The sequence below is a fragment of the Xiphophorus couchianus genome, chromosome 5, assembly GCF_001444195.1.
Source record: "Xiphophorus couchianus chromosome 5, X_couchianus-1.0, whole genome shotgun sequence".
Classification (NCBI taxonomy): Eukaryota; Metazoa; Chordata; class Actinopteri; order Cyprinodontiformes; family Poeciliidae; genus Xiphophorus; species Xiphophorus couchianus.
In genome coordinates, this window is record NC_040232.1 from 13,716,097 (window position 1) to 13,743,389 (window position 27,293).

Below are 27,293 nucleotides of genomic sequence, written 5' to 3' on the forward strand. Positions count from 1 at the left end.
TATCCTGTCAAAGCCGAGGACAGCGCAGTGGGACAGAGCGACAGGGTTACCCATCTTTAGACGTGCTGTTCCTACATGTCCACTGAGACTCAGTGTGTACATCAATTCATGGACATGGGCGTGTGCGTGTGTGTGTGAATGACTGGGAATACACAGAGACACCAGAGTGCAAACAACATTGTTTGGGACCTTGTGTTTCTATTTTTCCACAGCAGAATCTTTAACACAACCACCTCTGCTGGTGTGTCAAGAAAAGAGAGAAGAAGAACATCGTTCCAGGATTGAAACACAAAAGTGCAGTGGAAGGCGGAGTGGAAGGGAATGAATGAATTAGTCGTGGGTCACTGGTGATTCTCATTAAAAACAAATTACTAATGTTGAGGAGGGACAGCTGTGCTACTGTGGCTGCTTTCTAATGATACACAGAGAAAAACACACACATATAGAGCCTCCAACACACAGCTTACACAGGTATACGAACACAAATGCCACCCTCCGGGACCACTGTCAGCCACGGTAGACAGAAAAGGAAGAGGAATGGCACTGCCATGTATGCTCTTCCAACACACACGCCGACACCCCCCCACACACACAACCTACACAATGCATATATAGAGTTTCTACAATATATGTGCTGTAGAAACTCAACTCATGTTTACGGATCTGCTGCAAGATAAAATAATCACTTTAAGGGAAGTCAGATACAATATTTTTGTTTTTGTTGAGAACTTAAAACGTATAACATGCCTTTAATACAACCAGGTAAAGGATCACATAGCAGGTTGTTATTGCATCAAGCTTTTGGACTAAGCACATCCCCAACATGACACCAGTACTTTCTGTACAGTAGAAACTCGTTCTGCAAAAGGAGAACCGCAAACCCTGCAAAAACCAAATGTTTTCACACTGGGATGATGCGATAGACTCGGTTAAACTTGGCAGGGGATGTCGAAAAATATTGCACATTTGTTTAGTTTTTTGCACTTTTTAAAGCATCATATGATTACAACAACTGCAAAATATCAGAAGAAATTTCCCAGTATGAGCAGCTTGCAGCAAGCTATCCAGTATGGTACTATTTATACTGTACAGAAAAAGACTGCTGGGAAAGAGAGAATATGACATCTTGATGTAGCCGCATAGATGAAAAGAGAAGTATTCAGATCACACTCTTGCTGGATTGGTTGTTTGCTTAATAACAAGAAGCAAACAGCAGCAAGATTCAAGAAAACTGATTATTTCTCAGGGTCCAGAGTGCATTTGTTTGGTCTGCACCAGGTATCCCTTCTCCTTAAATGTTGTGGACCATCTAAAGAAATAAAATCAGGTCCATTTCAAGACGACTGTGCAGCTGTGGTGTGAAAGTGTGCTACGGCTCAAAAGCAATTTCTGAAAAATTCACCCATCCTCCAGACTGAACACCAGTCACATTTGACAACTCTTGGTTGTGAGGTCCCATCTCAAAATCCACCATACCAGATGTTGTTAGTTCTTGTTTAATAGATGGAGCTCTTCAGAATAAGTCCATCACTAATCTGGGTATATTTTATTAGTTTTTCAGATAATTAGTTTTTTTTTCCACAGCAGCATCTGTGCCTTGAGTTAACTTACATGGAAGCTTTCTCTGCAAATGATCCTGCAGATTTAAATCCTGGTCAGAGCCTCCTCTGTCCTATGCATTAGGTTGACTCGTCACTCTAAATTGTCCTTGTTGTCAGTGTTTGCACTCATTGTTGGACAGGTGACCCATTCAGGGTGTAAAGTGCCTCTTGGCAGCCTCATCAACTGCAACAGGATATGTACCTGATCCCACGTAAGTGGATATTGAGGTATGGTATTGTTTATGGTAAAACATTGACTTAAGGTTAGGCTTTTGGCAAGTTTAGGGTTTTTTCAGTGCATTGATAATCTTTGGCCAACCAGTACTGTGCTGTGTTTGTTATTCAGTGTCATCCTGTTTGATTCTCTCACCCTGTCATCACCTCTAGCCCATAGATGCTCCTTAATAAATGGACATTTTATTTCCCTGCATAACTGTTGTGACCTTTTCTTGCCATGTGGTAACTTTTGGGATGAATTTGTGGACTCTAGGTAAAACAAGTTATATTTTTTGCATGTTTGTGTGCATACCCACCCGGTACCATGCCAGTGAGCGAGGGAGTGGAGTAGCTGCCCTGTCCAGTTGGGGGCACATGAGGAGGGTAGCCTGGCAGAGTTGTGCTGGCCAGGTCTCGACCTGTTAAGACACAGAAAATGTCCTCTTATCAGTATCTTACTCCTCTCTGTGTCATTACAGTCACCAATATGCCATCGTCAACATTCTTATCTCTCTAGCAGTTAATTGTGTGCAGAGATCTACAAATTTCTATTAATTTAAAACTCACAGGACCCAAAAATGTCTGTAGTAGCATTGGGATGTTGCTCTTTCAGTAGCTCATTCTAGATGTGTCTCTCCCGTTTGCTTCTTCCTTCCTTGTTTCCCATCCTCTGGCATCTATTAATTTAGTGACTCTCTATTCTATTGTTTCCTCCATCGCCTCCTCCTTCTGTCAGTAGGTGGATGGGATATATAACTGCATTAGACTACATGACAGTGTGTCGCCCCAAATCATTTCTCTATGTTTGCGTGCCGTAGACATTGGGAGTGTGAGGAAAGGGCACCCTCCATTCATCATCATCACAGACACACACACACACACACACACACACCAGCACCCTCCTCCTTCTGTCTGCACACACACATTTATCATCATCACAAGCAGCTCAGATACTAACACCATCAATCCCATTCACTTTCCCTCCACTTAACCAGCACTAACTGAGAGGAAGCAGGAAGAGGGAAAAGAGAAATAAGCAAAAAACGGCTGTAAAATCTTTTATAAAGAGAGAATGGTATGAAAAAAAACTATTACAATTAAGGGTATAAAGAAAACATTATCACAACATCAATCTTTAGTGTATTTTTTGGGAGATTTTGTGTGAAAGACAAAGAAGATGATGACTTGAGACGTAACTGGAAGATGAATGGTACATGGGTTTTCAAAGCTTTTTAAAAAGTTAACTTAGAAAAGCGTAAAAATAATTCAGGCTATTTTAGGTAATAAGCTTTTAACGTCCCATCAAAAACCATTGATCATCAAAGTTGCCAAGAGGCTCATATTAACTCTGAAAGAGCTGCAGAGATCCACAGCTCAGATGGTAAAATTTAGCTGTAGCACTTGTCGAAAGCACTTGGGTGGCAGGAAAAAAAAGACATTGCTGAAGCCTAGAAACCAGAAAACCCATTTGCAGTTTGTTACAAGCCATGAAGGGGAAACAGTGGACATGTACAAGATATGTCTCAGCAGAGACCAAGACATATCTCTGATCTATGTACAAAGTGCTACTTATTGTAGTAAACAAATATGGGACATCGCCCTGAACACTCCACCCTCAAGATAAAACATGGTGGTGGCAGCATCATGCTGAGCAGATGCTTTTTCTCAGAAGACACAGGGAAGCTGGTCAGAGCTGATGGTAGGATGGATAGAGCTAAACACAGGGCAACCAGAAGAAACCTGAGAGGTTGCAAATAGCTTGAGACTGGTCTACAGTCTCAAGCTTCATTTAAAGGAAAGACATGTTCATGTATTAGAATGGCTCAATCAAATCTACACCTAAATTTGCAGCAATTCTTAAAAAGTAATGTTCACAGACATGTCTACGTCTAAACCTTCAAACCCTGTGCACACAAAATTCAAAAGACCTGCTGCCAAATTGCAGCAAAAGCTGATTCTACTCTCGTCCTGAGTATTGACTCAAGATGGCTGCACATGAATTCACACCACACTTGGGTTTTTTATTAGTAAAAAAAAAAAAAAAAAGGAATATCATGGATGTTTTTTCTTTCTCCTAATAGCTAAGTAACACTAACCAATACCTGTTGGACACTCAGAACAAGAGACACTCACCTAATCTTGCCTCTGGTCCTCAGTGATGGGTTTTTATGCATAATCATTTTCTCACAATGAAAACAACTATCATGAGATATAAATAATCCAATTTTCTTTCTTCAAAATTTCTGTCCACTTACGTTAGCCTCCTCAGCTCCTTCTCTGAATGCAATTTTCCCCCCTTCTTTGATTTTCTCCCTTTTTCAGCATCCCTCTGTCCCTCTAAGCCTCCTCTCTCCTGTCTCGTGTAGTAAAGTTTTTCTTGGTGTTTGACGCGACAGCGAGGCATTAGCGCAGACGGGCTGCTCATCCGCTCAGGGTCAGTGCACAGGGCATGGAGGAGAGGGAGAAGAGGGTGGAAGCGGGGAGAGATGGACTCTCTACAGCCAAGTTAGAGGGGGCAGACAGGGCCAGATCCTCAGAGATGTGTGTTGGCGTGTTCGTGTGTGGGGGTGTACGTTCTCATGCACTGTATTTGTGCATATGTATGGCAGTTGTATTGATGTATCTGTTCTCCACAGCTTTTCTTTAGAGGTCAACAAACAAGTACAAGTCTCCTCCGCGCTCACTTGCAGCTACAGATGAGCACGCGTTTTCTGTCCTACTGGTCTGCCTGTCTCATTCACCACATCAAAGAGCCGTCAGAACAACCCTGTCAAGCCCAGGAGGATCAACGACACGCAAAGTGTCCCCCTTCGCATCTTCGCACCCTGGTGTACTGGCGGACGCTCTGAGTAAAGGAAAGTGCCGTGCGGGGTTGCGAAGAAGGGTCGAGCATGTAGATGCTGCTCTCCAGCATGTGTCCAGAGTATCAACACTTCAAGGATGCAAAAAACACTGCGTCAAACACACGGATGTCTGATCCCCTAGAGGGAGCTCTGTTCTGAGGGATAAGACAGCCGAGGAAATGCATGCATAATATTCAGAAGGTGTGTGCGCATGTGAATATGAATGTGTGTGTTTGCATGCATAAGCAGAAATGGACATTTTTCATCTCTCTCTCTTTTTCTCACACTGTCTTTTTTCCCCTGCTCTGGTGTGTGCAGGTAATATTCCTCTGTGGTTTGAGAGAGAGAGAGAGAGAGAGAGTAAAAGAAAGAACCTATTCCCAGATATCCCAAATTCCCAGATCAATGATTCCCTTCATTACAGATGGGAGTGGTAAAGGCTTGTCCAAGTGCTCCCTGGTCTGCTCTTAATTAATCGTGCCTCTCCCTGTGCCCCTAAATGGAGAAAGAGCAGGGAGAGAGGTGTTCACTTTTCCTCCACCTTTCCTTAAATCCCTTTCCTCCACTTAATTGACATTCAAAGCACCGAGCTCTTTAAGCAGTGCTTTGAGCACTTAGATTATGCAGTTTAAACTACTGCTAAGAAGAAAGGCATTAGCTCCAGTGTGTTTTTGTTTATAATTATGGCTTTCCCCTATTTCAAAGTTTCAAGGTAAGTTTTTGGTTTATCCTGTGAATTGGATGAATGTGCAGCCAGAGAGGTTGGTTAAGCACTACTTCCTTTAGAAGAAATAATTTATTCAGTATTTCACATGCAGTAGGAAAGGGTCAGAATGATCTTAGTTTGGAGAATGAGAGGAACGCTCTTGTGAAAGTCAAGAATAAAAGCTGCTTTAAACAAAAACACTTATTAATAAGCAAATGACATTAAATGGATTCATATTTAAAATATTCTCAGTAGATTCAGAAAATTTTTTTTTTTACAAATTGGTTTTTAGTTTCTTGAGTTTAAACTAAGTGCTCATAGCACTGCTTAAAGCACCATGTTGCTGTGTTTACTCATTATACTAAAGTATCTCTACACAGTTTTTCCAAATTTTATGCAAAGTTTCTGCAAAGAGTGGAGACACTGGATCTGAATCCACTGTGAGGAGCTTCTGGATATCCTAACAAGCCGTTACCAGGAGAGACTATTTTAGTGACAAACCCTTCAGCTTAGAGAGGAACAAAATCACAGAGCAGGTTGATACATGAAATCTAGCAGGCTTATCCGACACACGACACAATCATTATTTACTGTTCTAATCCTTCAAGTTCTGGCCCAATTTGTTGGATGTCCATTGGCTTCTGAAACTTTGAATTTCTTCAAAACCTCAACTTTAAACAGTTTTCCGTTTTGATGTATGTTAAGTGGATACTTGATGACGTCTAGTTTTATTTAGTAAACATAAAAAAGCTCTTGTTACTGTCTAACTCTGTCAGTGAGCATCATGTAGTTTATAAGGAGAACTGTTTGTCTTGTAAATGAGTTGATTAACTGAGTGTTTCATTGGATTTTTCCTCTGCGCTCTGTAATAAATTTCAGAGTTTGACTTACTTTATCTTCTTCTTTATGTGTGCAGTTGTTAAATCTATGGAAGTGTGTGGTTTCTGTTTCTGATAAAAATAAATCAGTAATGAGACTAATTTGATTATTGATATTAAGAGTTATGAACACTGAAGGAATTATTTTATTTATTTATTTTTACCTGGAACTAGCGGGTAGGATTGTGGGCCAGACACATTGGATCCTAACTCTGTCCCTGTGCCTGGATTGGCCAAACTGTTCTTCATCTCGTCCAGTCCGCCTGCTAGAGAGGCCATGGCTGAGTAGTCTGATGTCTGGAAGGAAGCAGAAAGGAAAAGGAAAAATAGATTTATTAGACAGCAAATCCAAATCATGATACTCTGTGTTGAAAATAATATCAAGGCACGATTGTGCCCCTTGCGGAGTACAGCTGTGAGCAATCTGTTTATTATGTCCACAGTACATCCTGCATGTTACACCTTCCTCACAGCGATGAGCAAAGCAGCTTTTCCTAGGAGCACACACACCCACACACACCAATGTACAGAAACACACCTACAGCTGAGAGTTTATTGATCTGTTTACAAAGGCAGGGATTTACTGTACAACCAAGTCCAACAGTCTGTAACCGCAGGATCAGCTCGCACTTTCTCTTCATCCCTCTCATCCCAGCGCTCACACGGTACATACACAACAAACATATATTTACACACACACACACACACCCACACACACACAGACTGTGGCTATAAGACAAAGCCTCTTGTCTCCCCAGATACCAACCTAAGAATGGTGATCTTCTCAATGCACATAGACACTCCCAATGCTCTGAACATTACGGTAAGATACAAAACCCAAAACCACACACGGAGGAAAAGATCTAAGTGACAAAAAAAATATGTGCTTGATGTAGCAGTGGAAATATTTTCAGTACAAAACTCTCAATTATTTCAGAAATAGGTGAAAAAGATCTAAAGCTTTTAACTCTAACTGACAATTATAACATTGCTAAATTAATAAATCTGTTTATGCTTCTTGAGCTTTTTTCAGGTTTTGTCACATTATAATTACCAACTTCAGTATATTTTATTGTTATTTATGTAACAGTTCACGAAAAAGTGGTGAATGATTGTAATGTTAGAGTAAGAAGAAGAGCAGTTTTCAAGATTTTTTACTAATGAATCTGTGTCTGAATTCAAGTTTGAACTCTTATTACAGATCCTCAGTTGGAATTAAGTTTGACTTTGACTGGGCCATTCTAATATTCTTTGATCTAAAACATTCCCTTCTAATTCTAGCTGTGTGTTTGGGGTCAATATTCTGCTGGAAAGTGAAGTTCTTCCACAGTTTCAGTTTTTTAAAACCTCCAGCATATTTTCTTCAAAGATTATCAGGTTTTTATACTCTTCAAATCAACATATAATCATAAACAAATGATGTTGCCTCATCATATCTTCAGGGTATACATAACTATAATGCATTGAGGTCAAAAGGTCAATTTTGGTCTCGTTTCACCAGAGCACCTTTCTCCTCTGTGTCCTCTACTTGGCTTGTGGAAAGTTGAAAGTGGACTTCTTAGGTTTTCTGACCACTCTTCCTTTATAACCAAATTTGTAGAGCTAACAATCAGTAATTTGTTCTGTCAAACAATTCTCCCATGTAACATCTGTTTTTCTGCATCTCCTATAGAGTTACTACAGGCTTTTTGGCACAGGTAGATTTTTATCTATTATTAAGACGACTCCTAAAGTCATTAGATTTCACTAAAGTCTATTAAGAGCATCAAGATGACATATTAAGCACATTTTTATTTAAATACAATTTTGAAACTGTTTATCAATTTATCAAATGACAGTTTAGCTTAATTCTCTCATCAGCGACGAGTCATTTGGCTCTGCAGAGGCTTGGTAATGAATGGTTTATGTAATTCAGGTGTGTAGGAGCAGGAGTGCATCTAGAAGTTGCAGGACGGGGCTGGAATCGGGCACCCCAGATTTAGCGCTACATTGTGTTGGTCTATCACAGAAAATTCTATTAAAGTACAAAGACTTTTAAGGTTGTAGCCACTAATGTAGCTGTAACTTTTATAGCAAACCGGAACAAACATAAACTTAGTGCAAAATTTTATGTCAAATTTTTGATGATGGATCGTTAAAACCACATAGTTAGGATGGCGACAAACTGTATTTTTCCACAGAAACCTGCATACCAGCATACCAGCTCCTCCCAAAGGCCAGACTGCAGTCTGTCCACTCACCTGTGTTTGACCCCGGCTTTTAGCCATGACCCATCCATCCTCGTCTCTCTGAGAGGTCTCTCATTGTGTGTGAGTATATGTGGGCGGTTCTGGTAATTTAGAGAGATGATAGCGACATCGATGGCCGAGAATATATAGATTGAACACCAGAGACTGTCTGGACAGGAACATTCCTGGCCGGGCGATGACCTGTCTCCTATTGGGTTTAGGTGTGAGTGTATGAACATTTGACTCTCTTGAGTATGTTTTGTTATAGAATCGTCCATTTTCACATAATAAGGAGAAGACATTGGTCTTTATTTATCAATAGAACAAACTGTGAAAAATTGGGTTTATGGTTATTTTCCCATTTTTTCCTCATTTTGGAATCCCTCACTGTGGATCTGAATGTGAGATATGCTGTGAAGTCTGAGGCAGCATGAGAAGCTTTATGTTGCTGCGGTACCACAAGGAACTTCAAGCAGCGTCACAGAATTGAATCAGTTAGTGAAACAGGGGCCCAAATCCATGAAACCTTATTTAGGCTTAGATTTTTATTACTATCCACAAGGTATTTGAATGATTTCAGAGTTACACTGAAGTTTAGAGGCTCTAAATCACAAAATGTGGTGGAGAATATCTTCAGTTTCAGGTATGTGAATAGTTAATGTCACAGCTGTTGGGCTATTGTTTAATTAAAACCTTCAATAAAAGGACAAAACATGTCCTATTGATTCAGGATCCTTTTTATTTCAAAACTTAACATAAAAAAACAAGATAGATGAGCACTTTTTGCTCGAATTTGCATGCATACTTGCTGAGATTTCACATCTCATCACTGGTTTCTATTTTCTTAGGAGAAAAAAACTTAACTTAATATACATGCATAACTTTGGGCACTGCCATCTTGAATCACCACATACATTAGAAGAAAAGACATGCATGCATGGAGGTTGGGACCTTCCCTCAAACAATGAAATGCATTTTCAACTTTAGATCATAAAACCTGTCAAACATAAACATTTTTGAAAAATGGATGAATGGGGCTTTTTTGAATTCATTAACATTTCACATTGGTGAAATGTTAACTATGTTTAAAGAGTGATTTAGACAGCAGTGACTAATTTCAACATTTTTGGGATAGTAGATGGTGTTGTTATTTTTTATGCAGTGTTATCAGTGGCTATTAAATTAATTTAGTCTTCCAAGCGAGGACAACATGTAGTCTAGAACTACATTTTGAATAATGAGCTCTTTCAGTGGGGGGACAATGGAAACATTTGGATTCAGGCCACTGTGTAATCCCACTTTTCAAGTGCACTGAAGGAGAGATGACTCTGCTGCATATGACAGAGAAAGTCTAAGGCAGCCTCGACATTTATGCAAAATATTATGTTTGATGCTTGCTTTTATTTGATGCTCTGTAGTGTGATAAATGATATGGACTTTTAGAGGGAGACAGGATCTAAGTCAGAACTGCAAAAAATATAATATGAAATGAAGTTATTATTGAAAGGTATCCTTTTTAGCAATATTTTGTTTGCAAATTCCATGCATGAGGCCACCAAACTATAAATAAATATGGATATTGGTAATACAGCTCAATTGTTTCCAGATGATGGCTGTATCACCATTTGACTAATTGTTGGAATTGGCTAGAAAACACAAAGTTTCAGAAATCATACATCAAAATTGTCCTTAGATCATTCCCGTACCCAAATCTAGTCCAGTTTTGAGAAATAACACCGAATAACTCTAAAGTTAACCCACATTTTGTCCAAAATTATTGACTAACTAGATTGCCTCTTACGTCAACATCAGAATGTAGAGCGCATCAATAAGAAAAGTTAACACCGCTTGTGCTGTTCCCTGAGTTAAGCTCGGAGCAAAACTCGCCACATACTAAACCATTATTTATCAGATATTTTACTTTCACTCATCAAATGTCTTCCATTCCTCTTTTCCGTGTGTGTGTGTGTGAGAGAGAGAGGCAGTGGGAAGGAGGGTGCGGGGGGTGATAAGGTGAGAGTGTCGCACTGACCCTTTTAATACGTCTGCATCTGTGTGTATGTGTAGGCGTTTGTTTGTGCTCACTGACCTCTTAAACACCCCTGTGCTCGTCAACACACAACACAACCACTGGACTGTGACCTGCCAAATAAGAGCTTACCCTGTACACTTACACACCTCTCTCTTTCTGGTCCTTTTTACACTTCCGGCACATTTTAAGCCCCCCCCTTTTTTCCCTTTCAGAAAGAGGTCCTGCAGTTTTTTTTTTTTCTAAACCAGTCAAAGATGCTATCCCTGCGTACCCCCCACGCACCAACACAACCAAATCTTGGCTGCTAGGTCTCATTATAATAGCATCTAATGTGTCCATGTAGCCATGTGTAGAGCCAGCCAGCAGCACCAGCCGAGAAGAAAGGGTCTGCTGTGGTAATTGGTCATGATGAAGTTTGGCCAGTGGGGTGACAGGCCCGCTAAGCAAGATGGATCATTCTCATTCGCACCCGTAAATGTTGTCAATTCCACCGCTCATACAGCGCCATCAGCTCTCATCAAAGGAAAAGGGACGCAGCTGGGGGGGCCGAGGAGGGGGCTGAACTTGGGGGGTGGGGGGGTTGGTAACGCTGATGGGGAGAAATTGGACAACTAGGCAGGATGAACGGGAGGATGGCAGGAAAATTTGGATCTGGTTCAACAATTATAGGTGATTACATATAAAGTCTTATAGGGAAATCTACACTTAATAATCTCCCTTTATTCTTGTTCATTCTTTATAGTCAAAATTGCAGAGTTTGGAAATGGATGTTGGACAAAACGGTACCACGATGTGAAAAAGTAAAACGCACTAAAAATAGAGATTTAAGAAAGTGTGTTACATTGCTTTAAACATGCAAAAATAAAGTGCATTTTCTGGAACATCTGATCAAATTGATCTGTTATTATTGGCTATGTTAATATAAGACCATGTCCGATCAGCTGTTGTTGGTGCTGCTTCAGCTGTTCTGCATGCCTCGGTAAGTTAGTTTTCATCAGTCCAGACTGAGCCTTTGCATAGTTTAGAATGAGATGAAACTCTGTTGTTATCAGCTAATTTCTGCCACATTTAACTATCACTTTTGTACATTTTGTAACAGTTCCAACTTTTTTGACATGACCAAAAAATTAGCTGTTGCTCAGAAGGCAGTCGGTTCATGCCACAGGTAGTAACTATGATGGTCCTCAGAAATCAGACCTTTTACAGACATTAGGAGTCATCATGACTTTAAATGAGTAATCGTTTATGAATCGTTTATCATCCACATAGGTTTCCTACGACTGTAAAAACTATCAGACTGAAGATGTTTGTTTGAAGGTCTGCGAACACGTGTAAAACATTTGTTTAAATTTAAATGAGGTTTAAAACTTAGTTTAAAACTTTATACTCTTTTGAAATTATTAATGATTAACCAATTAATTTATTCATTTTTAATAGAGAGCATTCTCAGAATAAATTCTTTAGTTTGAGTCTTAAAATGCTATGCAGTATGCATATAGACCTTGAATTAGACTGATGCTTTTTTTTTTTTTTCTAGAGCTTTGGAAATGTTTCTCCCTGGAAACTGAAACAAACACAACTGGAAATATAGTGAATAAATAATATCTTATATGAGACATTTGGTAATATCTGTAGTACTTGAATGTAAGCTAAGTACTCCTATAATCTAATACACAAAATATCAAATGAAGGGGAAGGTGATGCAGAAGCATTTTTTTTTATGAACGCAGCATGTCTTCCTATGACATTCAAGTGCAAAGTAGACAAAATGGTGTGATGGGTTTTGAAATAAAATGTCCTTCATTAGTCTTTTGATTCTGGGATAGGTTGGTCAGAACTGTAAACAGTATGTCCTTCTAAATCTCAACAAAAGATTTATTTTGATTTATGTAGAAATAAAACCATGTATATGTTTGTTACCCTTTGAAATACAATATTCTATTAGGTTTAAAACTACATGTCTTGGTTTGTAAGTTTAGTTCTGTAGGATGACAGCTTAATTATTATATACTGTATGTAGAGGTATTATTTGTCTGACTGAATTAATTACAGGACCGAAAATAAAGCTGCAATTAATTTAATTATCTCCTAATATAAAGAGCAAGTGACAAGTTCGATTTTCTTTCAAAGTTTCCCTGATCTTGCTTTTACAGCACAAACTAGGATTACATAAAATAAAATGTGCATGTATTAAAAACAAATCTTTGATTTAAAAATGTGGGTAACTTTTACTCTGAGGCTCTGTTAGCAAATCAGCTGAACTCTCAGTGAGTTTCTTGCCATCTTCCTTTTATACACCAGATTGCCTCAGATGTGGTAAGGTGGAGTTTCAGAGTCCAAATCCACATCAGTGACAGATGAGCCCTAATCGTCCCTCTGAAACACACACACACACACCGTCTCATACAACACACACAGACGCCAGCCGTGCTGGCTTGAACCATTTGCATAATAGTATTTCTCTTTTTCTCCATTCTCCAAATAGATCCTGATTTCTCTCCCCTGTGCCCCTCTCCCTCCTGACTCCCTTTTCCCTAGCCACATTGTCTTGTGCACCCCTGATGGAAAAGGCTTGGCTATAAACAAACACAATTCCCTGAGTGGCCCACAAACAGAGACAGGGATTGTCCTGGAAAGAATTTATCTGAACTCAAACTGAGCGTGGCAGCAGTGGGGAGGATATTCATTTTCAGACAGATAACCCACACAGACCTTAACTCCAGGGGGAGGCGGTCTAGATATAATGCTTCAAATACAACGTCTGGCTTACTTTTCTTACCTCTCAATATGATATGCTATTTACAACTTGTTTAGTCAAGTATTATTGTCACATTTGGTGTTGTGAGAACAACATTGGATGAAAAAATGAATCAACTCCTTTGATGGCTTCACTGGCAATGAAGAGTTCAAACTGAAAAAAGATCCACTTTCCTGTTAAAATAGTTTCAATTTCTATGAAAATGTTTTCTTGATCCTCTGGCTTTAGCAATTTTGAGCAGGTTCAAGCTTTGGATGAAACAATTACAGAAGAACAAAGTTAGCATCGCAAACATAGTTTGAAGGGAGAGCGCAGCATATTTGGAAGCAAGTAGAAGTTTTTTGAGTTTTCTGAGGATGAACAGTGCAACTTTTAAACAAAGAGTCATGTTTTCAAGTGGATGTACATTTTTAAAGATGCTTCAAAAACATAAAAAAAACCCTCACATTCTCAACATTTAGTTAACTCCACCAGAATCAAACAATATACTTCATAAACTAGATGCATACCAAAAGATGATCACTATACGTGACGCTATCTTGGTTTATTCTTTCACATTGCAGCAGGTTTTGGTTTATTCCCAAACGTAGATTAGAGGTGTAAACCTTTTCTATCTTTCAATGATTTTCAGGCTGGAAAATGATCAAACTGTGCTGGTGTGTGCAGAGGAGGGCATTTGGACCCAGGGTTGCCAAAATGGGTGAGGGCGCAGTCAGCCCCTCTGATTTATCAGCTGAGTAATAAGAAGTGATTGAAGGGAAATTCAAATGAACTCTCCCTGACAGGCGCACTTGCAGACAGACACATACAAACATGCACACATAAATTATCGGTGCCGCTTAATAGACTACAGGCAGTGGGGAACAAGAGCAGCACAGGGAGATGAGATAAAACAATGGAGTAAAAGTTAAAAAAAAAAATAAACAAGTTGAGGCTGATGGTTCAAATTATATTTGACATACTTTTTGGCTCTTCAGCTGTGGACAAATTACTTCTTTTGAGCCAGAAATATTGAAAAAAAATTAACTGAAATCAAAATGTCCATGTTGAAAAAGTGGTTCCTTTTCTATTTCTCCGACTGGTTCTCTGTTTTCTTTCTTCCTTGCATGCACATCCCCTGCACACGTCATCACCGTTAGGGGAAAGTGCATTTAAAGCTGTCAGTCTCAACGCAGTCTGACCCTACTTGACCGAAACCCCACTGCCACTGGTTCACACACACATATTTATTAATACACACACCTTAGCTCACATACCAGAGAGGCTAAGCTGTAGCCGTCAGTGTGTCAGTGGGTGTGACTGTCAATCACCCTCTCCAGGAAAAATGGGGGATGGGCATGAGTAGATGCCTGGATTTCTTTGTGGTGTGCAACCTAAAGCCAGTTTGACCCCAATGTGACACAGATTTTAAAGGGACTCATTCCAAACCCTGACCTCAGTGGCTCTGCTGGGCTCAGAGAGGACATTGACCTAGGAATCATGGGTATTTATGTTGTCAGATCTCAGTCTATAGAGCTACTCCAACCAATACCTGTCGACCTCTTGCCCCGACCCGCCACCCTCCTCATGTTGGTCAAATGGAAGTGAATGGGTTAAAAAGTCCAACTCTGCCCTGTAGGTCTAAGGCTATAACCTGTTTTACTAAAACTTCTCTGGGGTCTGTCTGGGTTCATGTACTTGACACTGGCTGTACAAATAAACTTGAAAAGTGTTTTTCTGGAAAAAAAAAAAAACTGTAGAGGAAAATTGTCATTTTGAGACACGGTCCAAAACATTTTCCTAATGCTGAGAGCAGGGCTGCACATTAGAAGACATCTGAAAAAGGCAGACTGAATACAAATGCTAGTGTGCTCACATTTTGTTATGCAAAGTACTACTTACACCTGTCTATTCCGCTCAGATTTACATTAATTCACTGCCGAAAAAGGGCGGGAGGTCAATTTAGATGCAGCATTAAGAGACACAGACACACCCTTTCTCGTCTCTTGTCTCTCCCAGGCACGCGGATATGCAGTTCATCCCCCATGTGCATCAGCATGCCGGATGCCCCATTTCCATCACCGTCCTGGAAGCCGCAGGAAGTGAGGTCATAATGAAAGCTGGGTCGATATGCTCATTAACCCCTGCAGTGCGTCTAGATTAACTGAATGTCGATAAACTACCCTCACTGCGTCTCGGCAGTGTCTATCAGACCACAGGAATCCACACAGAAACAGAAAACAAAAGTTCATTTACACATTCTCCAAACACCCAGTGATTGAGCTATGGGAAATTAAAAGCATATGCAGAGATTGAGCAATTTTGCTGGGCAACAATTTGGTCAACATTGGCATGGCATGGCAAGGCAGAGCAGGCAGGCTTTTTTAGCTGTTAGCAGAGATCCCCCTGTTAGCTTGCAAGGTTTGCATCAGCAGCTTCAAATGTTAGTCAGCATGTTTCAGTGCGACAGCATCATAAATTCAAGATGGACATCTTGAAAATCAACAACTCCTTGCAAGACGATTCATATTTTGTCATATCCTTGTCCCATTTTGTCATGTTATTACCATAAACATCAATATATTTTTGGGCTGTATAAATTGACACAAAATAAGGCATAATTATGAAGTAGAAGGAACATTATGCACATTTCATTTTTTACAATAAAGTTCTAAAAGGTGTGATGTGTAAAATGGTAAATGGACTGTAATTGTATTGTGCCTTCTCAAGTCCAGAGGACTGCAATCAGTCATTCACCCTTTTAACTCTGCTGCTCAACTCACAAATGTTTTTTTTTTCCTTACAGTTGTGGCACCTTTTAAGGAGAAATAAACATCCTTTTGCACAGTATAAGATTTGTTACCATGACGCATTGTTACAACAAAGAAATAATTAACCAAACATAAATGTTTCAAACTTTCTGCATTATAAGGGATGACTGTTAATCTATGACATATGTATAACCCCTGCACCTTTTGGCCTTAGCCAGAGCCTGCACAATGCCTTGCCCTTACCTTGCCAGAGTCAGGGCTCACATAGAGCTCAGTGGTGGTTTGGATTGGACAAGATGGCTGTCTGTCAAAGAGGCGGTCCAATACCTCAATCTGCTGCGGCGAGAACAGCTCCCCTCTCATCTGCTTCCTGAGGAAGTCCCGCCCACTGTGGCCATGCCCGTTAGCCAGCGGTGACTCCTGTAAAACTGCACAGAGGGGACACCAGGTGGGAGTGACATTAGAAAGGTTGCAGCAGGAAAATGTTAAGAGGATGCAGAATAAAAGTGTGATAAAGAAGGTGGTAAAATGAAAAAGGGGACTAGAAGCAATGGCTTGCTGGATATATTTCTAAGATGGATACGGGGAAGAAAGTTGTCTGTCTTAAAGAAAGTCCAGTGAACTGATTCAGGATTGAAAGACTTCATAGATTGTGGAGACTCCGAGAAAATCGCATACAAATACAATCCATTACCTGGCATACGCTGTCTCGCCTTCTTGATCTCTCAGAAGTACACCCTCTCCTCTCTTATAAACACAATCCTCCCTCCCGCTCGTCGTATCGCCCATACACACACGTACACACAAATATATATATGGCTTCGGTATCAGTATTAGACTGTGAGCTCTTGTATCCTGCAGTTATTGCTCGGCTGAGGGACTGAACGAGACAATTATAAGAACTCTGAGGAGTCGCAGCCCACAAATGATTAGAAAAGAGAGAACGAGAGAAAAAGATAAAGAGAAAAAGGGGATGAGGGTGAAAATCCCCTGCTATAGAGCCAATTCATTGCTCCAAACTGCTCCTGAGAGCCTATTTTAGTCCTGGGGGTCACAGTGTGTTTGATGTGTGTCAGAGAGTGTGTATGTGTGTCCTGGGTAGTGATATGACAGACAGGTTGAAAAGAGGTACAGGACTTCAAATTTCTATTTTTTTTTCTTTTTTCATTTGGACAGAAAATACGGATTCATTTGGGGAAAGGCTTTGGTTTTAAAGAAGAAGAGAGAGATGTAGAGATAAAAAACCAAAGAAAGAAAAATGGACAAATAAAGTAGAGAGAAAGCTAAAGAGCTCATGCTGAAATGCTGTTTGATTGCTAAATAGGCTCAAAAGTCAAAAGTAAATATATTTTTCTAATAAACTGAATATAATATCTTCAGTTTTTGTTCTAAAAATTCAAATCCAGATGATTTCTGACCTTTTGACTTTCACAAAATGATATTTTCTGCACTTATTTGGAGGTCACAGTCAAAATTGTCCATAGGGCAGAATGACTGAGACAGAAAAGTAGGAGCAAATAAATGGTTTATTTTTGTCACTATCACTGCTTTTAATGCGAAATGCAGCCATGCCAAGTTTTGAGGTTGAGAAAAGTACAATTTTCTACCACTTGATTGAAGTTACTCAGGTGAATATTATTTATTGAAATAACAAGCCCACATTTCCTGATGATAAACTATGAGTAAATTATGAATGAGTTAAAATCATCATTTGCCAAACTGCGTATAATTCATAACATATTATTTCTGTACAAACATACCTTAAAAAATATGAAACAGGAAAGGGCTATACAACCCATGAGGATTACATCAAGACTTTTCTCTCCATATTAATATTGGGTGGTAAAGCTGTCATTAGCCATTTAGCCTGTGCATGGAAACATGGAAAATCCAGCTTTGAAAAAACATACAGAACAGAGCATAAGGGCAACAGCGATCTTAATAAATGTTCAATCTGCCTTTGTAAACTAATGTTCAACCTTGTTAAAATTGTGTAGTAGTCCTGGCACGACCACTGGTTTGGGCTTATTTTAAAGACTCCGTCTACACCTCATATCTTCAGACAGCATCTATATGTCACATTCACAGAGTTGACAAACACTTTTTTCAGCACACAAACCCTCTTTCAACCGTTCTCTCGCCAACAAACACCTCGATCCTAATCTCTCTTTTACTCTTGTAGTCTCGTCACACTCGCACTCATACACAGGTGCTGGGAGCACGGCGAGTGCATAGTCCAGGTCTCCGACGGCAGACCAATCAGGAGACAGATAAAGGCGGTATGATGCTTTAGCCTGGTAACCCACAGCAACCCATTTAATCCCACTGGCCAGTCACTGTGATGGAATTCAATTGATCAATCATGTAGCTCTGATGGCACCATTTCAGCCAGCTTATTGCTTTCTGCTTTCTCTCTAACACACACACATACACACCCAAGTACACCCCGACTGAGCGGACCTAAGCTCGCCACTGTAGCATACCCTCAAACGACCGCAGAACGACAGAATGAAGAGGAGTTACTGTAGTTGAGCAGAAAGAACAAAGCTTTCACTTGTCATAATCAATATTGTCCATTCATGTGTGTGAATGTGTATGGATGCTTCTTGGCGTTGATGTAGGTGTGCTTGTGGGTGGGTAGCTTGATATCCGGCCCTCATTGTATCCATGGATGGGTAAAGAAACTCATTGCCGTGACGGGTTAAATCCTATTCACTGTCAGACACACACACACACACGCACGCACACCCCTACACACACACCCACACACACACCCACAGCTGCCTCTATCTCTGTGATTCGGTCTCAGAAGGGAAGCATTTCTCTTCCCTCTTTTTCAGAGCAGAACAAAACAAACAATGAACCTTCATTGTTCCCTTCTTTCTGCCTTTTCCCTCTCCCCTCCGCCTCTTCTGTCTTCCTCTCTGACGACGGCTCAGCCTGCCTTTGACTTTTTTTTTTAAAGCAACCCCACAAGCAGTTTGGATGATTAAATCCTAAAACATGGAAGAATTAAAGTTGTCAGCTATTCAGTGTACCAGTGTGTGCCTACTGAGGGTGGGATATTACCTGTGTGAATCTTATTAAAGCTGACATACTGTAGATTATCTCAGCAGGCGAAGTGTCTGACCTCACAACTGAAGCTTGTAGCTAAACTTGTGTGTGGTTGTGTATGAAAGAGTGTGTGGGCGTGTGTGTGTGTGTGTGCGTGTGTCAAAAGATCAAAGTTTTGGGAGGTGCTGAGCGGAGCCACGGTTGAAGGGTACGGATCTTCCCCCTCCTTGCTTTCCGCCATCCTCCATATCTTTTTCTCACTCCAAGTTTCTTTTATTCGGTAAGCTGCTGCATGTCACAGTGGATGCACAAGGGGGTAAGAGGTCAATGTGGCATTCTGGGTAAGTGCCAATGAATCAAGTTCTGCTTCACAAAAAAAAAAAAAGACAGCCTTTGGAGCTACTGCTGTACGTCGTATGACTTTCCTTCAAATAGGACAAAAATAGGTTGAAATAAAAATAAAACATCCGCCCTTCAGTAATCGATCCACCTGTTCTGGAGCTCATGTCCATGTTGAATCCACAGAGACACACTCACACACATTCACACGCGTGCATGCACGCAAGCAGCCTTAACGTGCAACAAGAATAGGTTAAGGTACAATGGTCCCCTTTTGGCCCCACAAGTCAAGTTCCTCCATTCACTCCCATTCAAATCTATTCTGCTCTCAGTCACCCTCTACTTCCCCTCGCTTTGGCTAGAGGGCACAGGTCACCACAGGGTTTTACCCCCCACACACTCCTCCCACCAAAACACAAACACACACACACACACATGCTGCTGATTCCACCTTCATGTGTTCCCACCACTTGCACAGCTGCTGTTTGAATGCTAATATTACTGTTCTGGATATAAAAATAGTCCTTATACTACGGTATGATGCCAGTTCCTCCCATTAGTGTCATAGTAATGAATGCAGGCTTATATTACTCTTCACCTCTAAATTGGATTCGTTATTCTTTAATGAAAATATGTAATCTGAACTGAAGGGTGAAACCAAACCACACAATATGTATCCGATCCTGTGGTTGGGATGTTTGTCACTACCTTTAGCAATAGTTTGAGTTGTCAAAGTGACATTACTGGCCAAAAAACTATTGGAATAAATGAGAGATCAAGAAAATTGACAAATTTCACATACATTTGAAGTCTAACTGGATTGTCAAACTTTTGGATAATAGACAAAAACATTTTGTTAATGAATGCTATTTAATACCTCTTTTATCAGTTTTCCCAAATCTATTGTTTTAGTAAGACAAGGTTTTGAGAAAAACTTCCCTCTTAAAATATAAAACTCTCTTTCTCTGTACATAAAAGATGGAAATCATTATGGCAACAAGAAAAGGTTTACACTTTTGAGGTAAACCTCCTGTACAAAAAGCAGAGACTCTGTGTCTTTTATGCAAATATGGATTTTCAAGAACAACCTCAATATCAATACACAAATGGAGCGAAGCAATTGAAATAAAATGAACAATGTTATTCTTGGGAAATAAATTAGACATATTTGTCTTGTATACATTTATGATATGCCATTTAAATTGAGCTAAGCAAAAACCATAGAAACCAATGTCTAAAAATATGTGTAAACTGTTATAAATATGTATTTTCATAACCTTCGCAGCTCCGCACACCCACATCACAAATTATATTTCCTCAAAAATTGTGCCATCCATCTTCATATATTTCTATCATCCTTTCTCTCTGACCTCAGCAAGCGTCACTGTTCTCCACGTTAACTCCTACTGCACTGTGTAAAATATTCACGTTTTTTAATTAAACAGTCATTTTAACAAAGTCGACAAAGAAACAATGAGATTGTTGGCTTCGTGTCTACATGACCTGTAGTATATGTGCGCGAATGTCAACTCCGACAAACATATGTGCGTGCGTGTATATGAGAAGCGTGCTGTATTGTTTGTCAGTGTGTACGTGTTTGTCTGTCCATGTCAGCGCATGCTGTTCCTGCTGTCGCCCCTTGCTGTGTGTGTGTGTCATTATCCAGCGGGGGCTGCTCTAATGGAAGCTGTGATTAGCAATGCTGTTAATTAGACCACAGAGCCAACCCCGCAGACCTCTGCCATAGAAACGCTGCAGATAAAAAGCTCCCCCAAAACGTGACAGTAGGCAGAATCAGGCCTACATGAGGCTTTCTGACCACCTCAATGAAATATGACATAATACAATGTTTTGTTTTGATTCATTAAATATTTTGACGTTGAAAAAAATTCGGGTCAGTCCAAGTTGGTTAAAAGTTTATCAGTTATTAAGTCAAAAGTAGCCAAAAAATTATTATATCAAAGTTTTTCACTCACACAGAAAACTTTTTGTTCACAAAATTTGTGTTCCGACACGGCCTTCTTTTCTGTCAAACATTTCATTCGTTACTGCAAGTTTTCAATGTCCTAAAGCAGCAAAACAGTTCCAGGTCATCACAGTACCAACATCATGTTTGAATGTTCTTCATCTAAAATGCTGTTCATTTTATGCCAAATGTAACAGGATGAATATATGTTTCAAATCTCTCACTTTTGTCTCCTCAGCCATTTTATCTGTGTCTCTCTTTTATTCCTGAGTATCATAGTGCCAAAATTAGAATTTTTAGTTGTTTTATCTTTTTTAAAAATGTATCAGAAAATTTTGAGCTAACCAGTATTTACAACCATGAGTCCTTGCATGACTTATCTGTTTCAGTTTGTAAGAAGTTGGGTGTTTGCATGTATATGTTAACTTGGTAGAAAGTGGATAAACTTGATAACAAAAATGTAGCTTAATTCTCATTCTGATTTGTGTTTGGATTAAAAAACTCAGATTTGGGGGAAATACTCCAACACACACAGTGGGTCTGTGTGTGTTGGAGTTTAGGACTTTCTAATCCACTGATGGGTAAGCAAGCAGTATCGAGCACATTATGGTTCATCAGGGATTCACCTGAATCCGGCTGAAACGATTTCAAAATACATCAGGGGTGGGAAAATGCACCCATATGATGTGTGTGTGGGGGTGTGCGGGGTGTGCGTGTGTGTGTGTGTGTGTGTGTGTGTTTGTGCTTGTAAGGAGAAAGAGACACCAAATGAGTAAGAGTGAGAGAGAGAAATGGCCCCTGGTGGCATTCTGTCACCCTACTTCACTCCAACATCTGGTGCTGTCTCATTTACCGCAGGAGACTGTCTGTGTGATGGCTTTTTAATGCCACTGATTCTACCACATACACACTCATAATCACACCTACATCAACTACACACACACACACACCAAGGTTCACACTCACATTAGCATGCAACATTGATCCAGTATGACAGCACATATGATCAATAGAGCATGCATTAATATTACTTCTCAGGTGGGCCTCCAGTGGAGCGCAGTTGGTAAACAAACACAGGATTCTCATTCGAGATGTTTGGTTTACAGCTCCCAGACTTCATATATGCACACACTCACATGCATACTTGTCATTGATATTTATGGCTTTCAGTGGAGGAGATCTTCCAGACTCCACCAGCACTTTCTCTGATATTTCTGATGTCGAAATGTCAATTTGATTGGAAAAATGCAAAGATTTAGAAACATGCAGGATAACTACGTACCTTCATCCCTCTTCCTCTTGCCCACATCAGCAGCAGAGCTGATTCCCAGGATGCCACTGATTGAGTATGACGAGCCAGCAGAGTCGCTGGTGACCGCTGAAACCTGCGTGGCAGCTACAGACGTCGCTGCAGACAGATCACATGGCGGGTTAAAGGAGGCGTCATAAATCAGAAAAATAGTCTTTTTGTGGACATTTTTCTCCACAGAAGAAAAGTTCTCAAACTAAAGTTGCACTGAATTTCTTCCACTGATTTAAATTTTATTCAACTGTCTCAATATTAACACTGTATGTTACAGTGAGCCCAAACTTTGTGTGTACACATATATTAGATTTGTTCTCTTTGGATAGTCAAATGCACCTCGGTTCTCCTGGAGTTAAACTCAAACAAATTAACTAAACTTCACCAGGAAGAAAAATGTGCAACAAAATGTCTGTACTGGAGTCTTGCTCCTTGTTGTCTCCTCCTCTGAGCTTCCCCCTGGAGGAGACAAGTTTCTTGATGGGCGACACAGTTGTCGGCGTTTCGGTGACACACACACTGTGTAACCTCCTGACACACATCCACAAACTGCAACATGCAGTCAGTCACTCTCAGGTCCCTTATCTGTAGGCGGATGTCGGGCTGAGTGACAGTATGGTATCCCAGGAGGGACAGAAAGGTGTGGCAACAGACATCCTAATCCTCTCTCCCAATAGACTCCTTCACCCCCCAAATCACAGACAGACGAGACCAAAAAGAGAGTAAGGGGGGGGGAAACAAGACGAACCACGGGATCAGAGTCCTCTCAAGCCGTTACTCTTTTTGCTAACGACAAGGAGAGTATAATGAATGCATATCCCCTCTTTTCCCATCACTTGATTTAGCACTTCAATTATCTGATTTTCCTTTCTCTTTCTTTTCACTCTTCTTTTTTTTTTTTATCAGAACGTAACGCTCTTATTCTGCAAATCCAAATGTTCAATTTTCCGCCTGGGAGTGGGAGCCATTTATCTGTGTAATCTGTAAGTGTGCGTGTGGAAAAGAGAGCTCGCACTGCGTTATATCTAGGTGTGTGTGTATGAGGGCGGATCTGATAAATGCGAGTATAAGGCGGGAGTCAGGGAGCAGTGTGCGAAAATTAATTTAGATTACTAGACAATGTGTGATCATGAAGATACAAAAAGACAGCGAGGCGCAATCCACTGCAGGGAAAAGTGAGGGACAGTATTTGTCCTCTGAGATATTCATGGAGTAAAAGGGAGTTATAGTATATTTCCTGTGTGGGAGTAAAAGGCTTTGGTTCACAGATGAAAGATTATTCAAATATAAGAAGTAATGTGGATCCTCAAATAAGAAACTTACTGAATAAAAATGTTTTTTCATGACATTTTTTCCTCCATGGTCAACCCAGTGCAGGTGGTGGGAGACAGAAAGTCTCTAGTTAGAATAGCATCACTGATGGACAATGTCTCCCACCCCATGCATGAAGCTGCTGCTGAATGGAGAACTGCTCCAGTGACAAACTGCTGCATCCTTGGTGCACAAAGGAGTACTATTGTAGATCCTTCCTCCCAGCAGCTGTTAGACTCTATAACCATCGCTGCTCTAAACAAACTCATTAATGTTCCTATAAATGCTGCTACCTGCACTGTCTTTAATCACTTTCAACAACATTTTAAAAAATCTGCCTTTTAATGCTCAAATAGACCTGCACATGTTTTACATTTTTTAAATTAACCTACCCACTTCTTCATTTCTTTGCACCAGAGTAGCTATTTTTTAATAACTGCACATTATTTATGTTGAAATTTTCCCTCACTGTACTGTATTTTTATTCCTTATTCTGTTGTTATATATTTAATTTTTGTGTGAATCTACATGCTTTGATTGCGGTTGCACATACATTTTCCCACTGTGGCACAATAAAGTCAATTCTGTTTTAGTCTATTTTATTCTACTGTAGACTCTAAGTGACAGACTCAGGGTAGAAGCAGTGAACTTCAACATCTTGTTTATATAAGTTATTCTAATTGTTTGGCTACCTGTTACTTGTATGTTATTGTGACACACTCGAACATGCAGAACCTTGCACAAGTAAGTGCCTCTTGAGTTTATCCACATTTTTTTTTACATAATAACCAAAAACTTTCATGTTAGTTTATAAAACTTCCTACACTTTGAACATCTCGCTGAGATCTGTTTGATTCATCCTCCAGAAATACACAAGCACAAAGCTACCAAGATATATTCATCCACTATGCAAACATGTGGAAGAAGGTGCTATAGTTAAATCCACTGGCCGACATGCAAAATGCTCTGGGGCAAAATAAACACAGAAATTACACCATCTCCAGTGTGAGACATAATGGTTGTGCTTCATGCTGTGAGGACCAGGAAAACTGCTTAGAGGCTGCAGAAGACTTGAGCCTGAGATGGGCAACAACTTCATACTTGCAGCCAGAGCAAATAAATCCAATTGAGAATCTACTGCAGCACTTTTCCCAAATTGATATTCATGGATGGCATCCATCCAATCTGAGTGAGTCTGAGCTTTCTGTCAAAGAATAAATCCACAGGGTATCAACTCTGGGAAGTTGAACACAAAGGCATGCGATATTTTCAGGTTTGTGTTCCTTAATTATCATGCTTTGTGTTTATCGGAAAATATCTTAATAAAATAGGCAAGTTTGAAGCAAATCCAAGAATTATGAAATTTCACTGAAGTTCATGAAAAGGTTTCTGAAATTTCATTTGTTTCTTATGAATAACACTACAACAAACTCTTTTTAGACATTTTCCCTTACAATAAAGGATATTTCTGTTCTTCTTCATGTTGAGAGTATGATATTCTAGAACTACAAAAAAAGGAGACAAAGGTGTTAACAGCATGACTAACTTTTATCTTTACTGCTCCAGTAAGACTCAGTTGACTTTATTGCTGAAGAAAATATCTTGACTTGCTCAGATGTCTCTCAACAACACCAAAATAATTTAAACTCATTCCTACTGTCATAAAAATATATATATATATTTTACATCCCTAATAATAGTGACATTTTGCTAAACTGATATATTTAGTGTCTACAGCAGTCTCTGCTTCTACCATCTCAGCCGACATCTCACTGCTAAAGGAGCCAGAATCTGCTGGAGGAACGTACCTAAGCTGTGAGCCGACACCGAGCCCGCTTGACCTGGCTGCTGCTGAACCTTAGTCCGTATGATCCTGCAGGAGAAGAGAGGAGATATTAGTGTGTATGAAGTGGCTTGTTTGAGAGATCCTGAGTGACAGAGAGAACATGACCATCGTGGGAGCAAAGCTGTGTGTGTTTGTGTGTGTGTGAAGTGGCTTAGGCAGGCTGACATGGCAGAGGGGCCTCACACTTCCTGCTTGGTTGATCATGCAAGCCTTTTCTTCCTCTTTTCTTTTTCATCCTTTCCTCCCCTTTTCCTCTCCTCTCATTTCCTTTCCTCCATTTTCCTTTTTCTTTCCTTTTGTATCTGTTTCACCTTCCTTTTCTCTTTGTCTGCCTTTTTGGCTCACTCGTTCTTTCTCTTATTTCCCTATCCCTCCCTCTGTCGTTCCCTCTGTGCACTCAGGGGAAAGGGGTTGTCATTGTAGCATCGTGTAGAACCACTGAGCTGCGGCCACTTCATACATATGGAAGCTGGGGGCCTCTTTGCAATTCCCCTCTTCCACTCCCACACCGAAAAGGATACACAGATAAAACACACACATTTATGTTGTTCCGTGCTTCGTCTACAATCTGCTGTTACAGTTTGATACCCAAACCCACACATCGCACAGACTGTGGCACCTGTTGATGGAGCTGACGCTGGGAACGCTGTCGTTGTCGCAAACTCTCTCGGCCAGGAGCCTGTCCCGGATCTCCCAGGCAAACATGGTGGGATTTTGGCGTTTGTAATCGGCGATCTTGTCGACCACTTTGGGTGTAGCAACCTTTGGTTTGGATCCCCCGATTACCCCAGGGCGGATGCTGCCCGTTTCATAGTACCTGTAAGGAAAAGCACATGTTTGCCTGAAGCACAGACAGGAACATAAAACATGTTGGCAGAATTTATGTGAAGAGCAAAACCCCTTAGTTAATTTTATATGACAGATTAACAGAAAGCGCTGCATGATTGAAAGACAGATGTTACACATAAATTATAATTCAGCCCCTCAAGTCATTACTTTGTTGAACCGCCTTTTGTTGTACAACTAAAAGTCTTTGCAGCCTCTAATAGATTCCCATTTAAGTTTATTCATCTTCTCTTTAGTGCTGATCAGCTTCCCTATCAGACACCCCGGTTGGGATGGCACCACCACCATGTTTTAGGATGTGGACTATGTTGAGGATGATGCACACTGAACTTTGTGCTTCTAAAGGGTAAAAATGTGGAAAAGTTCAAGAGGTAAAGGTACAAGGCACCACACATGACAGATTTCAAGAAATAGTTTTTTAAAATTGTTGATTTTAAAAACTGTCTTCTGTCTTGCATATATTCACTCTGTGTAATAGTTGGTTAGTAGACAAACTTACCAAACAACCAGCTGATGATGGAACAACAATTAAGGGAGCATACAACATTCTGGTTGCCAAACAATAAAAAAATTATAATTTTGTCTTATATTTTCAGACTTGCTCTGAATTAGCACC

General features: G+C 40.2%; 1 protein-coding gene across 3 annotated transcripts in view; it reads right to left on the reverse strand.

The window, feature by feature from the left end:
• pax5 (paired box 5) overlaps window positions 1-27,293 on the reverse strand; it is a 61,062-nt gene that overhangs the window by 12,273 nt on the left and 21,496 nt on the right. For 2 of the 3 annotated variants that reach the window (XM_028018964.1, XM_028018965.1), the window contains exons 3-8: window positions 26,451-26,648; window positions 25,794-25,858; window positions 22,654-22,779; window positions 16,256-16,440; window positions 6,409-6,541; window positions 2,135-2,236 (exon numbers count right to left, since the gene is read on the reverse strand). In XM_028018964.1, the coding sequence (XP_027874765.1) occupies window positions 2,135-2,236; window positions 6,409-6,541; window positions 16,256-16,440; window positions 22,654-22,779; window positions 25,794-25,858; window positions 26,451-26,648 (809 nt within the window). The remainder of the gene's footprint in view (window positions 1-2,134; window positions 2,237-6,408; window positions 6,542-16,255; window positions 16,441-22,653; window positions 22,780-25,793; window positions 25,859-26,450; window positions 26,649-27,293) is intronic. The other variant, XM_028018966.1, reaches the window with a different exon arrangement.